The sequence below is a fragment of the Phyllobates terribilis genome, unplaced genomic scaffold (assembly GCF_046119375.1).
Source record: "Phyllobates terribilis strain yellow unplaced genomic scaffold, ASM4611937v1 Scaffold_6260__1_contigs__length_45792, whole genome shotgun sequence".
In the NCBI taxonomy this organism is placed as follows: domain Eukaryota; kingdom Metazoa; phylum Chordata; class Amphibia; order Anura; family Dendrobatidae; genus Phyllobates; species Phyllobates terribilis.
This window is the reverse complement of record NW_027369004.1, coordinates 28,158-45,793: the sequence shown is the minus strand read 5'-3', so window position 1 is coordinate 45,793 and position 17,636 is coordinate 28,158. Positions and strand designations below refer to the sequence as shown.

Sequence of the window (17,636 nt, the reverse complement as noted above, 5' to 3'; positions counted from 1 at the left end):
CTCTTAAGTGTAGCTCAGTTACGTGATCAAGGGGGAAGTGAAGTTACATTCAACACAACCTCTTGTGTTGTGCGAGATCCAAATCAGGATATCTTAATGAAAGGTAAGCGGGTTGATAACACTTAGCTATTTGATCATAGTTTCCCCCAGATAGACAGATGTACCTCGACACTATCAAGGAGAAGTCAAATCTGTGGCACCAACACATGGGACACGCAAGCTTACATCTCTTACACAAGCTTCAATCCAAAAGCCTTGTCCATGGTCTCCCTCGAATTATGCCAGATTCAATGACTTCATGCTCAAAGTGATCAAGGTCCAAAGCGACTAGATGTTCTTTTCCTCTAAAGAAGGTAGTGTCCACCAAAGCACCTCTAGACCTCATTCATATGGACTTATGTGGACCACTATGCATTCAAAGAAAATGAGGTAATCGCTACATCTATGTTGTAGTTGATGACTATTCTCGCTTCACCTGGACTCTCTTCCTTAAATCTAAGGGTGAAGCATTTGATGTTTTTCACAACTTAGCTCTTCTTTTGGAAAAGAGTTTGGGTCTCTCTATTCGTGCAATTCGCTCAAACAATGAGACTGAATTCAAGAATAGCGAGTTCCTCACATTTTTCTAAAGCAATGGGATTGAGCATAACTTCTCATCTCCCCGAACTCCTAAGCAAAATGGTGTGGTTGAACAAAATAATAGAACCCTGGAAGAAATGGCTAGAACTATGTTGCTTTCCAGCGGGTTACCATGACATTACTGGGAACAAGTTTTTAGCATAGTGTGTTGTATAATTAACCTTGTGATGAAAAGGCCTATTTTAAAGAAGATTCCTTATGATTTAATCAAAGGACGTACACCTAACATCTCACACCTAAAAGTGTTCGGGTGTAAGTGTTACGTCAATAACAATGGGAGGGACTCTTTGGGTAAGTTTGGTGCCATGAACGATGAAGCCATATTCTTAGGATATGATCCAGATAGAAAGGCATACAGAGGACTGAACCAGCAAACAATGAAGATAGAGGACATCATTCATGTAAAATTTGACGAGCGCCCTCTTGACTCTACAGCAGATTCAAGCGATGATCCATTCTTAAAGGTTAGTCAATCTTCCCCTTCTATTCCTCTCTCCTCCCCTTCTCTTTGTGAAGGTTCCAGAAGTGAAGATGAAGATGATGATGATATTGGTCTCGCTTGAAACTCTGGAATCATGCCAAATGTCGCTGAAGACACGGATCTACTAGTTAACCTACACTTGAGATTTCAGCGGATGTGTCTCCCTCTCAAGTAGCACCTTAGGCAGTACTAATGAGTCTTGGAGATGTCGTTGAGAGCTCATATATAGAAGCTCAAAGGAAGACAACCACTCTCACACTCCTCGATTCAACTCAAGTCCAAGTGAGAAATTATCAGCAGATGAAGGATCATCCAGTGTAGAACATAATATCTTCATATAACCAAGGTACACAGACTCTCTCTAATGCTCAATGTTAATATTCTAGTTATTCTTTTGTCTCGTTTCAGGAACCAAAGAATATAGCTCAAGCACTTCTCGATCCGGACTGGGTCACTGCAATGAAAGAAGAGCTTGAAGAGTTCAAGCAAAATGAAGTATGGTGCCTTGTACCAAAGCCAGATGATAGGACAGTCATAGGGACTTGCTGGGTGTACAGGAACAAGCTGGATGACAGCGGAGAAGTGGTGCGAAAAAAAGCTAGATTATTCGCTCAAGGATATAATCAACAGGAAGGTATAGATTACTATGAGACTTATGCACATGTCGCTCGCCTCGAAGAGATTCGACTATTGATTGCCTACGCTGCACACAAGGAATTCAAGCTATTCTAAATGGATGTGAAAACCTCCTTCCTCAATGATAAGCTTAATGAGGAAGTGTATATTAAGCAATCACCTAGATATGATCCACTTATATAATGTCCCTAAGCTGACTTTAATGACATACTTCTTGGTTCCATGTATACCCCCAACAACAGGAAGTGTTCATTCTAGTAACAAAGAGCTAGTTACCTATTATATGTACATGCTTATTACATGAAATATCTAAGTTTGAGTGTGTTTCGTCCCCCAGAAATGTGCCTTTCTTCCCCTTAGTTGCGCTTTGATTTTCATGATGAGAACTTTTTATTGCATCACATCTCAAGCATGAGCTTACATCTTCCCAGTTAAGCGCCATTTGTCCAAGCGCATGATGAATCCACTACCTCGACCAAGCACAACTTGTTTATATCTAGTGCAATCAGGCGAGGTGTTATTCACAGTGAATCAAGTCAGTTGAAATCAATACAGCAACGCGGTGATCATATATATCTATTTTTGTCTCACTTCGAAGTCAAAAGCTCGAGACCGGTGTCAAGCTACTCATAAGTCTAAGGAAGAAGGTGATTTGAGTTGATGCTCTTATGTGCTTTATGACTATTATTGCGTGCCTATTTGTTAGAACTGATAGGATACCAGCTATAAAATGTGTGAAGGCTATTATATATATTTAGTATGTCTTTTATTGATTATAGTGCTTTGCGTGCTTCATGGTTACAGTCTCGCTTAACTGTTCTTTGACTGATTTTGCATGTTTTCAAGTTAAGCTTGGTTGAGTAGCTTACTTTATTTCCCCTTTGTTGAATTAAGTATGAATTATTCGATAATGCCAAGGACTGAGGTAGAATACTCTTTTCATCGTCAAAATTGGGAAGATTTTAGATCGGCTTGGTCTATGGGGAACAAAGGTATACTCGCTAAGTGTTTTTAGTGAGATATTGAGCTTATTTATTATATCTAAAAGTACTTGATTAAGTTTCATTGCATATCTACGGCTTAACTGATTACGCTTTGAAATTTTATGATCTTATTTGTTTAAGGGTTCGTCATCATCAAAAAGGGGGAAATTGTTGGTTTGAGCTAGAGTGTGTAACTAGCTAGCTTAAACGTTCCGCTTGTTTTGATGGTAACAAACCTAAGTATTTGATGTCCTTTGTGTGTGATAATCTAGACATGTATAGCTCGAGGAGTTATAAGAGTAGCTTTGACACAAGTGGACTAGTTGAGTCCATGAGGAGACTAGCTTAAGGTCTAGCGGGGAAAGCTGAATTTTGCCAAAACATAATAAGACTTGCAGAGAAGAAGTAAGAAGTAAGAAGGACTAGCTTTAAGCGAGCAAGAGTCATTGTAAAGCTAGTGGATCGTGCTTCAAATTAAAGAAGGAAGATACAAGCAACAGTGCAAGAAGCGAGAGTCTACGTGTGGAATCATGCACAAGCGCATAGAGGATTTGGTCAAGTGAAGGGAAGGCCGGTGAAGCTACAGCTTAGGGAAAATGGAAACAACAGGGAGTTTGTTAGGATTCCTACCTTTGGATAGTGGATTAGCAGGGATCACCAAGCTGGACAGATCAGACGCGTTGAAGGGTGAGGATTGCCAATGTGGATGAGCTGAAGAAATCAAGTGAAGAATCACAAACCATTTGAAGTTGTTGATGCATTTCAAGAGCGCAAATGATCACACGGATCGCTGAGAGTGGCGTTCTTCAATGCCACTTGATATGTATTTGCTAACTTTAGAGTGTAAGTTAGAAATACTTATATGGTGTGCATTAGGTGTTGTTAGGCATATGAGCTTAGAGAGCTGAACACGATTCCATAGAGTTGAACAGAGAATTCCATAACTTCACTTGCTAGAGAAGAGCAAAGCGAGTAAGCCTAAGAGAGGGCTAGAGAGAATGCTATTAGGAGCTTAAGTCGTTGTGAAGAGAGCTAGTGTATAAAACACCTTAGAGCTTGATAGAGAGATATTGTGTGTATGTCTTGAACGCAACTTGTATTGTGAGAGAGAGTTACTTTGAGCTAGGAGTAGCTTAAGTGTGTAATTGCTCTTGATTAATATCAGTTTAGTGGTGAGTTTTATCCCGAGATTATTAGAAGCTTAGGGTTCTGACCTTGGAAAAATATTTGCATTGAGCCGAGCTTTTTAATTCATATTACTAAGTTCATTATTGTAGCTAATCTCCCCTTACGCAACTCTAACTTAATAGCTCACTAATTATTTGAGTTTAACTTGGAGATTAGACTAGCTTACTTTTGTTTTCATCATATAAATCTTAAAACACTTTAAGCGAGCCGATCAAGTCACTCGATCCTACACCAAAGGATTGTGGGAGGCTCTAGTTAAAAAGTACAAGTCTGAATACACATGCTTAATTCACACAGATTTGTGTGACTTGAGGTACACAAACTAGATGTGGTAAAAAGTACTTCATCACGTTCATAAATGAGAATACTAGATATTGATATGTATATCTACTAAGAAGCAAAGATGAAGGTTGGACAAATTCAAAGAGTACAAGTTGGAGGTTGACAACCAACTTAGTAAACAGATTAAAATGATCCAAAGTGATAGAGGAGGCGAGTACAATGAACCATTCAATGCATTCTGCAGAGAACAAGGAATAGTTCATAAAAGTACTGCTCCCTACTCACCCGAATCTAATGGAGTTGGGGAATGCAAAAACCAAAATTAATAGAAATGCGTAATGCAATCTTGGGAGAAACGGGGTTAGCCCAGAACATGTGGGTGGAATCCCTACTAACATCCAACTACATTCTCACCAAAATACCAAATAAGGTTAATGAAAAAACACCTTATAAATTATGGAAAGGTAATGTACCATCATACAAATACCTCAAAGTGTACGGGTGCCTAGAAAAAGTGGTAGTACCACCTCCCAAAATGGTCACCATTGTACAAAAAACCATTGACTGTATTTTCATAGGTCACACAACACCAAATAAGATTACAGAAAAACACCTTATGAATTATGGAAAGGTAATGTACCATTGTACAAATACCTCAAAGTGTGGGGGTACCTAGAAAAAGTGGTAGTACCACCTCCCAAAAAGGTCACCATTGACTGTATTTTCATAGGATATGCACACAACAAAAGTGCATATGGATTCCTGGTAAACAAATCAGGTATATCAGATATACATGATAATACCATAATAAAATGCTTCATTCTTCAAAAACGTATTCCTAGGCAAGGATAAGGAATATCTTAAACGAACACGTGCACAAAGAGAAGCAAGCACTTCTAGAAAATACCCAAAAGAAGAAAAAAATGATAAACCAAGGCATGCAAAGTGAGCTCGCAAGGAAAAATCATTTGGTAATGAGTTTGTCACAAAATTTCTTCTAGAAAATGAGCCAAGAACATTTCGAGAAGCCATGTTTACACCTGACACACTTTTCATGGAAAGAAGTGGTCAAAAGTGAAATCGACTCAATCATGCAAAATCATACGTGGAAATTGGTAGAGTTACCACAAGGGTGTAAAGCACTTGGGTGCAAATGGATTTTCAAGTGCAGGTTGAAAGCTGATGTCTCAATAGAGAAGCACAAGGCTAGGCTTGTGGTGCAAGGATTCCGATAAAAAGAAGGATTGGATTTCTTTGACACTTATTCTTCAATTATGAGAATAAATTTAATAAGAATGTTGATAGTCATAGCATCTTTAAGGTACCTAGAAATTCATCAAATGGATGTCACAGCCTTTCTAAACGGAGATTTAGAGGAGGAAATTTATATTAAACAAAATGAAGGCTATATAGTTCCTGGACAGGAACATAAATCTTCCAGACTTGTAAAGTCCTTATATAGGCTCAAACAAGCTCCAAAACAGTGGCATGAAAATTTTGATCATGTAATATTGTCAAATGGCTTCACCTTAAATAAATGTGACAAATGCATCTACATAAAAGATACTCCCAACGGATACATTTTTTGTCTTTATATGTGGGTGATATGCTCATTATTGGAAGCAACAATGACATAATCAAACAAAAAAATACATGCATTGTGGGCAATTTGATATGAAAGACTTGGGTTGTGCAGATGTGATACTAGGTATCAAAATCACTAGACACATTGAAGGCATTATGTTGTCTCAAACCCACTATGCTGAAAAGATACTTAAGAGAATCAAGATTCACTCAAGTGAGTGGACAAAAACGCACATGGACCCTAATCTTCATATAACTAAGAATGAATGTGAATGAGTGCTACAGGTGGAATATGCACGAGTAATTGGTAGTCTAATGTACTTGACCAACTGCACATGGACTGACTTAGCACACTCAATATACCTACTATGGTCAATCACCTAAGTGAGTGCGGTAGTTTCTAGGCGAATGTCATGAGGTTGTATTCTCCAAGTTCACTCATGAGTAAACAGGATTACTCAAGGCCAAAATGAACACAATCAGAGAACCTAGTTCTACGAGAGGGTGAAACTATGGATAGTTGTTTTCTAGGTTTACATCAAAGCCATGGTGGTTCAAGACATTGCGTTCACCACATAGCCGAGTAAATCTAATAGTTATTCACTATGGGTAGTTCAAGGCTAAACAATTGCTACTATTATAGATGCAATGATTCTTCATTCGTACTCTCAAAAGTCTTTCTATTGAGTCGTCATACGTTTAGAATTATTTCTATTCATGTGGCGGATTGTTGGAACTATTATTTTTTTCACACTTCCGGGCACATTTTCGATGGGTTTCGGCCACCAGAAGTGCCAGAATAATGGAGCGTTAACTTCGTCTCCGTGAGTGCATACTCATAATAGATAAATATATTAAAATCAAGTTTTGTTTGAATAAAAAATAAGGGTTCAAAAGTGGTTACTTGAAAAGTAACACTTTGGGTTTAAGATAGAAGATCTTAAATCTTTTAGATATATCTTATTTATCTTTTATATTTCATGTGGGCTGATCTCCAAGGAACATGTTGATTTATCTCCAAGGAACCTCTTTAATACGAAGCAGTTATGTTTGACTGTATTCAATACGATGCGGTTATGTTTATTGTGGATTAATCTCCAAGGAACTGAATCCATTTATATAGAGATCTCTAGGCCTTATTCTAGACACATCAAAAACAACAAAATTTCTACCTTATCCCTCGAGTCTCTAAGCACCTCTTCCTTTGTTATGTTCATCGAGTCTAAGAGTGTATGTAGTGTGTTGGTTTGCAAGTTTTGTTTCCTTGTGTAGCAGCCCAAAGAAGTTCGCATTTGTATCATGGGATTCGTAACACCGATTACCGTCTCACTGACTGAGTGTTTATAGAATTAAGGAAAGAGTTCAGTGCTCGCCTTTGCAGTCGTCGTTGCAATCCGCGTTCCTTCAGGTAATTTTCGATGTCCTTAATAATGGGTTTACATTACTTTATGAAGTTCTGTTAGGTTTCAATTACAGGCTCCTACACCATCTTCATCATCAGCATTCTTCTATAAATGAAGAGATTCTTCCTCATTTTTACTCTAAATCCGAATCTGAAAATCCTCTAGTTACTCTAGTTCAAGACTTTATGTCCGTGTTTTGACCACATGTTAACATTTTTTATACTCAAACTAGATAGTTTGACTCTTGAACCATCCAATTCTGTTTCCGGTCGACATTTATTCAACTCCAAAGATTTTAAGTCGTTCTTGCATTCTGTGTTTCGGTCACTTCTATTTTCTGATTTTCTAAAACTGTCGTCAACATATTTCTGAAATGATTGAGCCTAAATTGTATTTCATTTTGTTAAGAATCCATTTCCACTAGTTTTGTCCAGTTTCATTGTAATTTGACCCTGAACAATCTCTTCTAAGATGATTGTGCGGCTCAGTCTCTGTTTTTCGACGTGAAAAGTGAGGTCTCATGATTTTCCCTTTTATCAAGGATATAGTCTATATTTTCTTGTTTTTATTGATTCTAAACTATATTTCTTTTTTTATAGAAAGTCAACGGTACCAACCATGTCCGATTTCATCACCATTTGATCCTTGAACAATCAGTTCAAACTCGGCAGTGCAACAGCCTTTGTTTCCAGTGAATTCTATACTTATTTGTCTTCATACTCTTCGTATTATTCCATGATTTTTTTGTTCTTCAAAAATATTCCAATTTGATATAATAGATATGTGTGTGCTTATATGTCCCGTTAATCGATTTCTTAGAAATCGAGCCCATCGACTAGGAGTCTCATCTGTGTTAGACTCGTATCAACATCTTCTGATTTAAGGCAAGTGGTGGTTTGCTCTTGTATTTATCTCATGTTCTTCCTTCATTAAAAATCGATCTGATGTTATATTAAGTTGGGACAAAATCTGTTCATTTGTGTGGTGGGGACTTACATGACATATGATTGATAGAATGCAGAATTTTTATATTAGGTTGCGTGAATGCTAGAGATTGCGCTTATATATGTATATATAGTTATGGATTCAGTTCAAATGAGAATGATCACTTAAATGAGAAATAAAAATACATCCTAGCATTAAGCATGTGGTCAACCATCAACACTCTTGGTCAATGGTCAACGCCAATCACTGTCGGTCAACTCTGGTCAATGGTTGGTGTGTTAGCATTAGTGATATTTGTTCATTTCGTAGTAGTGATATTTGTGCTTGGTTTCCTAGCATTTTTTCATGGTTTCATAGCATCTTTGCATGCTTTCTGTGAATTTGTGCATTGTTCCTTAGCATTTATGCATGTTTTATTGGCATTTATGCGTGGTTTCTTGGCATTTGTGCATGGTTTCTTGGCACTTGTGCATCATTCCTTAGCATATATGCACGGTTTCTATGAATTTGTGCAAGGTTTATTAGCATTTGGACAGGGTTTCTTTGCGTCTGTGCATGGTTTCTTATCGTTTTGCGTGGTTTCTTAGTATTTGTGCTTAGTTTCTTAGATTTTGTGCATGTGTTAAAAGTGCATGGTTTCTCTGCGTGAGTGCATGATTTCTATGCATCGATGCACATTTAAATGGACAATGGTAAATAGTCAACGGCGGTCAATGATCAATCAATGGTGGAATTGGATGATCCATATTCATTCTCATTTCTCATTTAAGAGATTATTCTCACATGACAGTTTTCCTATAGTTTATATATTATTATTACCTTAGAGTGATAGTTGAACTGTGATGTGAATTTATATGCATAACTAGCACGAGTATTCGCATGAACAATGTGTACCTTGTGAGCTCTAGTTGTTTCTTATAACTTGGTATTAGGATGATAATGCCCTAATATTGTTTTCTCATGAACTTACCCTTATAGTTGATATAAGTGGTAGGTGCACTTAGCTAGCGTTGTTATTCGGGAGTGGTTTCCAAGACGTTCTTGTGTATCGAGACGTTCTTGTTTATCAAGATCTGATTAAAAGCTTCAACTCAAATATACGTTTTGATAAATAAAGAAGATAAGTATTTATATACATATAAAACCTGGATTTCATATACTATTACAAGTGCAAGTATAATGGAGAGGCACGTAAACAATCACATACACTTCATGGTGTCATTATTCAATAAACTTTTAAAAATGACATTTTCGTCGATACAAAATAATAAGACTATGTAATAGGAATGGGGACGTTAGTAAAGGATGATCATTTTGCTCATTTATATTTATGATTTCCGATGCAACTCCATGTTCAAGATTCCATCCAAAACAGTTGATGAGAGAAGCCAATATTAGAGGAAGAATTCTCATAACTAGTGAAAGACCAGTGCACATTCTCCTTTCACTTCCAAACTGAATGATCACGAAATCTTGGTCTTTCACATCAACATTCAATTCTAAAAAACCTCTCTATTCAAAGGAATTAGGGTTCCCTCACAAGCTGAATACTTTCCCAAATCCAGAAACATTTACAAGTACTTGTGGATTCTTTGGTACTGTGAATCTACAAAGCTCGATAACATAATTGTTATTCTTAAGGAGTAAAATAATCAGAAAAATAAGCTTCTTGAACTCATGTGAGTCATTTGAGGTGAGATCAACTATGTCAATTGAGAATAAAGTTTTGGAAAGAACACTAAGAGTAGTAGTGAATGCAACTTAACCCTGGATCGACTCATACCTTATTTAAATGCAGGTCTTGAGATATTCAAGAAGACCCCGCAAATTCCTCCTCCTGAGGATTTGGCTTGAACCGGGAAGTGGAGAAAAGGTGAAAGTTTTGTAATAAAATCTTATTGTATGTACCTTTTGTCATTTCTTGGAAGGTATTTACACTTTCTTACAATCTTATGAATATGATAGATATTCTTTTGTACGATATTTTATTTATATTGTATGCTTTTGTAATTATGCAATCTTGAGTCGGTTTCATATTTTCTTTTTTTTTAAAGAAAAGGGGACCAAAATTCCCCAAATGAATAAAGATGGAACTTGAAAACACTACTTAGAAATGAGTCGAGTTCTAACGCAGCCTCTTATACCGTCTAAAACAAAATAGAAACACAACCTCACTAAGGAAGACCACTCTCTACTAAGGAAGCTTTGTTCCGGAAAGAGAATACTAAAACTAGATGACAAGGATCTATCAAACAACATGGATTTCATATACTATTACAAGTGTATGTGTAATGGAAAGACACATAATAAACACATAAACAATCACATACACTTCATGGTGTCACTGTTCGATGAACTTTAAAATCACATTTTCATTAGGAGTTTTTGCACGGAACCATCCCTTATATGGCCGAATATACAAGGAACCACCCTCTATATCGATAATTATTCCGAACCACCCAGATTTCACTATTTCCTTACCAAGAGCCACCCCTCCCTCAATTCCGTTAGGTTTTCCATCCAAATTAAATAATAGACCAATTTACCCCTAACAGAATTCCAAATTTACCAAAAAAAAAGCAAGGTTTTTTACTCTAAAAAAAGTAATTAAAAAATGAATGAACAGTAGAAAACCTAACGTTATTTTCCTTCGTCTTCTCCGATCCCCAATTTTCAGGTTTCCAGGTTTCTTCTTCTCCTTCATTCTTACCATGAGATCCATTTTCTTCTCCTTCATTCTTCTTCTTCGAACCATGAGCTCCATTTTCTCCTTCGTCTTCTCCGATTCCCAATTTTCTGACCATGAGCTCCTTCGTTCTTCTTCTTTGATCTCCAAAGGTAAATCAATTCGTTTCCTTACCATGAGCTCCATTTTCTCCTTTGTCTTCTCTGATCCCCAATTTTCTTACCATGATCTCCTTCGTCTTCTTCTTCGATTTCCAGGTTTGTATGCAAAATCCCAAATTTCTTCTCCTTCATTCATTTGTTGCTTTCGGCGAGGAATTGCGCAACTGGATCTGTACCTGGATGAGGAAATTGGGTTAATGCGCAGAGTCATCTGATAATGGATGGTTACTACGCAGAGTCACCTGAGAATGGATGGTTACTGCGCAGATGGGGGACTCGAATTTTTTTCTCTGATTTAAACAACTGCCCTGATTATTGAGCAGTAACCCCCATCCTATTGCGCAGGTTGGATAACATAAAAACTTATCCTAGTGAAGTTGTTTAAAGTTGATAAGAGAATGGAAATATAATCAGTGCAGTGGTTACTACGCAGGTTGGGTTTCTTGATTTCATGTCAAGATTCTTCTATAGTTGATTTTTTTTTTCAATTGCAAAAAAATTTCTCTGGCTTGAATGGGTGGTTTTTGCGCAGATGGGGGTTACTGCACAGATGTGTTGAGCAAATTGGGTTACTGCACAGATGTGTTGAGAATGGCGGAAATCAGAAAACTGCAAATGAAGATCGCAAAGCCCGACGAAAAGAAATTGTTGAGCAAATTGGGTCACAATCATGATAGAAAGGGAATCATGATAGAAAGGGAGAGAAGGAAATGCTGGGAAGCCATGGGAGAAAGATTCTAAGGAAGAACAATATTTAGGAGAAGTGTATTTGGGTATTTTTGGGGAAATGTGAAGGGGTAAAACGGACATTTTATCTTATTTAAAAGAAATTTTCTCAGATTCCATCAATAGGTGGCTCTTGGTAAGAAAATAGTGAAATCTGGGTGGTTCGGAATGATTATCGATATAGAGGGTAGTTCCTTGTAAATTCGGTCATATAAGGGGTGGTTCTGTGCAAAAATGTCTTTTCATTAATACAATAATAAGAAGACTACATAATGGGAATTTGGATAGCCATGAGAGGTTGATCTTTCTGTAGAGCGAATCCAAATTTATCATTCATATTCATTATTTCCGGTACAACTCCATCTTCAAGCTTCCATCCAAAACAATTAATGAGAGAAGCCAACATTAGAGGAATAATTCTCATAACTAATGGTAGACCGGGACACATTCTCCTTCCAGCTTCAAATGGAATGAGCTCGAAATCCTGACCTTTCACATCAACATTCGATCCTATGAACCTTTCAGGTTCAAAGGAATTGGGGCTTCCCCACAAGCTAGGATCTCTCCCAATAGCCCAAGCATTTACAAGTATTTGTGAATCTTTTGGCACTGTGAATCCACAGCTCGACATTAGAGTTTGTTTTTCTTGGGATCAAGAATGGACCTGTTGGATACATTCTAAGAGTTTCCTTTATTACACATTGCAAGTATGGTAGTTTGATGATGTTTTCCTCTTTAAGTTCAATCCCTTTGTCAACTACATGTTCAAGCTCTTGTTTAGCCTTGTTCATTTTATCAGGATTATAGAGCAATTGTGCCATTGCCCATTCGACTATACTTGAAGTTGTTTCGCTTCCTGCAATGAATAAGTCTTGCATACAAAAAGTTTGTTGTGAAATAAGACAAATACAAGAATATTTAAGTCCTACATATCACGGAGATTCACCTTGGGTGGAGATGTACACAAGTGGATAAGAATCTATCCATTCCATAACGAAAACAATCAATTCAAAGTGTTCAGTATCCGTCTCTATTTATTCTTCCCATTTTTTTTATGACACGTTCGTCGATGCACGTTTTACACTGTTAATATTTCGAGTTATATATTGATTAAAATTATAAAACTTTTATATTCTTAAAGTATTTGTTAAGATGAATTAAACAAGATCACATATGAATATGTTTTTGTTTATATATGGAGAAGAAATGAGAATATTACTCATAAAGCTAGAACCTAGTGAGCTAACTTGTTCGGACCAGGCCCGGTCCATAGCATGTGTCAGATGGCCTAATGGAACAGGACCCCTAAAATATTGGGGCCCCATATATTTATAGATGTAAAAGAAATCAATTGTCAACAATATTCTAGCTGATTTTTCTTATGCTCATTGAACTTAAACAAACAATTCGGATTTGATTTTTGTGTGGAGCTTTTAATTTTTTCATTTATTTTAATGTCCACATGGAGAGAATATGTCTTACATCAATTAATTCATTCAACAAATTTCATATAAAAATATAAATCCTTATTTCTTTTAGATAAGTACTATAATATACTATTTTTAAAATCCAATTCATATAATTTATATTATCCATTTCTCATTTTTTTCAAAAAAAAAATTTTTGCATAACATTCTAATATATGTTTTTTTAATTTATCCATTGTAGTAGTTATGAAAAAATACTAACTACTTTGTTAGAGTTTACTATAATATTTTTAAATAAAAATTTGACACAAATATGTAGGAAAAGATATAACTTAGTACTATAGAATAAGCATCTAAAGATACAAAAAAAATACTATTCATATAAATGATTTTTATAAATAAATACTCCATATATATCTATTAAAAATATTTATATTTTAAAGTGAATTTATATTAAGTAAAATATAGCACATGGCCTCCAAAGTTGATTGGACGGTCCTGGTTAGGATTAGTGGGTTTGCCGTAAAAAAATATTGGAAACGTATTAAAGAGTGCGTCAAAGTCATGTGATTCTGAAAACTCCAAACCTTAGACTTGAAGAATGTGTTTGACGATATTAAAAAAGTAAGATTTGAGTTGCCATTTAGTGTTTTATTAAAAATAACAACATTTGATAAGTAGCGTTTTCGCATTAGTACTTTTTTATCAGGCACTAATTTAACTGCTATTTTCATATCAAACTCTATCATTATCGCTACTAGTATGTGAAACGCTGTCCCAAAACCTAAACAAAGAATTAAATGAATGATTACCATTAGCAGATGTGGGATGGTTAAGAGGTCAGGCTCCTCATCATTGTCTTGGTTGATCTTTAGCAAACCATCCAAAGTATCATTTCTCTCATCTAAGCAAGCTTTTCTCTCAGCAAGCCTTTGACTAATCACACCATCAAGAAGATTAATCATCTTCCCAAGATGGGTCTCCAAACGTCGCTTAATCCCTTGTGGATCTAATCTTTTGAGAAGAGGAAAAAAATCAGATAAGTTGGGTTTACCGGATTCCACCATTATCTCCCACACAAGCTCTTTAAATTCATCTGATTTGCTTGAATTTGGATCCACCAGATCAAGAGAAAACAAAGTGTTTGACAAAAGATTTAGTGTGGTAACAAAAGCAACCTTTCCTATGTCAACTGGAGCCCCACTTTGATCTCTGACATAACAAATTAAATCCTCCATTTTCTTTCTTCTAAGGAATTGGGATGAATCTAACCTAGAAGTGGAAAAAACATGGTGTTGACAAATCTTCCTAAGGCTCCTCCATTTATCTGAAATAGGCAAGAACATAACTGAAAATCATGTTGTTGGCAAGCAGTTAGAGATTCTGTGATGTATCTATTACAAAACAAAGCATCACTCTTTTGGAGAACTTCTTTTGCAGCAAAGGAAGAAGAGATGACAATTGAGGTTATGGAACCTAGCTTAAGAGACATAACTGGGCCATGAATCTTTGCTAGCTCAGCTAAGGATTCATGGGGCCTGTTTCCGATCTTGAAGAGGTTGCCTACAATGGGGAGAGGAGTTGGTCCAGGAGGGAGGTTTGTTTTTTTTTATCTTGAGAAAAGATGATGAAGGAGAATTGCACATGAGAATAGAGAGCAAAGTAGAGTGATTAAGAGATCCATTTTTTGTCCTCACCAATGGAGTTCAACAGGGGTTTATAGTTTAATAGCAAATCTCTCTACGTCTGTTGTCATGGGTCTAATAAACATATCCGACAGTCCTGTGTTTATCGGTTCACCGAACTTTATCATGGTGTTAGAGCGGGTTGCGATCTTGATTAGTTTCCTCATTTATTTAAGCTTAACTCGTCATATTAGCATGATATGTGCCGCTCCTTTAGCGTGATATGAGTTGACCATAGACTACTTCATATACGATGTATACCTGATAAAAACAGCAGAGAATTGTCTACAAAAATAAGTTTTTCCCTATGTTGCACGGAAACGGCAAACGGAAACGCCGGGAGATGGGGAAGCGGCACTTTCAAAAAAAATAGTAAAATGGAAACGGCAGGGAAACACCGATATATATTATATATCATTTTAAAGCTCTTGATCTACTTATTATTTTAGCATGAATAAGTTTATTTACATACTAACCTAATGACATATAAAAAGAGAATTAATACAAAAGATGTCCAAAACATAAAAACATAAACCAAGTTACAAGAAAAGCATTTTAGATTAATTGTTTTACGTTTGAGAAACTTATTATGATCTGCTATTGCCAAACTATGGATGGTTTAAAATGTCTACCAGTGAGACATCCATAATCCTAAATTAAAGCTTTTGATTACCAATTCTCCAAATTCCCCTCACACAGCAATATTGGGCATAAGAAACTAGAATCAGCACTACTCAACAAAACATTCAACACTGGAATAGGAAAAATCAAGTCAAGGAAATTCGACCTAAAGGTGCCAGCGAGCACTTACAGAAATCAACATTACGCAATGGGAACACTCAACACTGGAATGGGAAGAATCAGCATTATGCAATAATGAAGAATTACTGAATTAGAGAGAGAACTTAAAAAAATGGTGGCAGCGAGCTTAAAAATTCTGATTTTGGAAAGGTCTGAAGGTCGAGGTTCCGGCGTCGTCGCCGGGAGAGGAAGAGCGGCAGAGGCTGAGGAGTGTGGGGAGCGCTGCGCAGAGGAGAGGAGAAGAAGAGAACGCACGCAGCAGAGGAGAAGAAGAGGAAGGAGAAGAAGAGAACGACTGTGGGGAGTGCTGCGCAGAGGAAAGGAGAAGAAGAGAATGTAGGAGGCAGCGGGAGTTTAGAAATTAGGTTAAAATTTTGGGGGGTTTTTTGCCCAAAACGCAGTTCAGTGTTTCCCGGCGTTTCCCGACATTCCCCGACGTTTCCGATCCATTGACAGTTTCGTTGACCGTTTACTGGCGTTTTCCCGCCGCTTCCCCGCGCTTCCCCGTTTCCAACACTGAAACCTCTGCCCTGTAGAGGTTTCCGTGCTTCATAGATTTTTTTCTATCCAAAGACGTATTAGGCTTTGACATTTTGTGTTTGTCTGAGATCAAGGAGATGACTGAACGTTCCCTTCGATTGATTAAAAAAATTGGATTTGGTAGATGTGTTATTTCTCCATCTATTCGCACCCGGGGAGGTGTTTGCCTTTTGTACACTACTACGTCATCATCTCCTTACCATTAACAATGTGATATTCCTGAACTAAGTAACAATGAAGAAATGTTGCTAAAATATGCTCCCTCTTGAGATCTTGATAAATCTTCTTTGTGGGAATTAGTGAAAAAGCATGTTTTTGAATTTAATAAACTTTGTATTTTTATAGGCATATTAATGATATACTATATTATATCCTTCGGACAAAATAAGAGGTATTCAATCGTATTATAAAGAGTTGATAGAATCGATTCTCTAATGATTGACCTCAATCTAGAAGATATTTGAACCTCTGGATCCCCTATATGGCGGAAATCTTTAAATATGTAGTAATATTCCAAAAAGACTCAATAAAGTATTAATTTTCGATAGTAATCGGCTTGATCTGCTGTATCGTTTTATTCTAAGTTAGTTATAAGGTTTGGAATTCCAAACACTTGGGTTAGTATACGTAAAGATTTATAAGAAAACCCTGACTTCTTAAATAATATATGAAGGAATGGGCTAGAAGCAATATTCATCATGAAATGTAAATTACAACAATTGCACGATAAATTCATTGATTCCATTTTTGCTTGATATTAACAATTAAAGAATTTAGAATCACACAATTAGACATAAAAAATTAACTTTTCAAACTAATATTTGAAACAACGAGCAAAAACTAAACACTTCAATTTGACTGATTATAACAATTCTTATCTTTAATCTATATCCAAACTTCGCACTTATTGACAAGAAAACATTGATTTATGTACTAATGATGGATAATTTGTCTATACCTAAGACGCCATCACAAATGTCATATCATATAACCTAAAATTAACATTCACTAGAATCATAATACTTTTATATCTAATGAAGATTTGAACATTATTCCCGGTTTAATTTCTCCAGAAGACAATGCTATGTTACTTAGAACACCACCTCTTTCTGAGATTAGGCAAGCATCAACCATTAGATAAGACTCCCGATATAGATGCGTTTTCAATTGATTTCTACCAAAAATACTCGAATCACATCAAACATCCACTTTTGCAAGCAATAAAATCATGTTTTCATCCAGGTCACCTCCTTAAAGCTTGGAACCATTCCTTCAGTTATTGTGATCCCTAAAACAAAAAATTTGATTGCCCTTAAGTCATTTTCAACCTATAGGCGCTTATGTAACTCTTGTAAAATTATTTCTACACTTAAGGTTCATAGACTCAAAACATTTGAAGCTTATTGGACCCTTATACTCGTTCAAGGAAATATTCTGATCGCTCGTGAGATTTATAATTCTTCACATTA

The 17,636-nt window shown here is 36.3% G+C and overlaps 1 protein-coding gene across 1 annotated transcript; it reads right to left on the bottom strand.

Moving 5' to 3' along the window:
• Positions 1-11,979: 11,979 nt before the first annotated feature.
• Positions 11,980-14,825, bottom strand: LOC141250863 (uncharacterized). The gene is given in 4 exon segments (XM_073670127.1): positions 11,980-12,337; positions 12,339-12,585; positions 13,926-14,498; positions 14,501-14,825. Coding segments are annotated over 4 exon segments (1,503 nt in total).
• Positions 14,826-17,636: the final 2,811 nt, after the last annotated feature.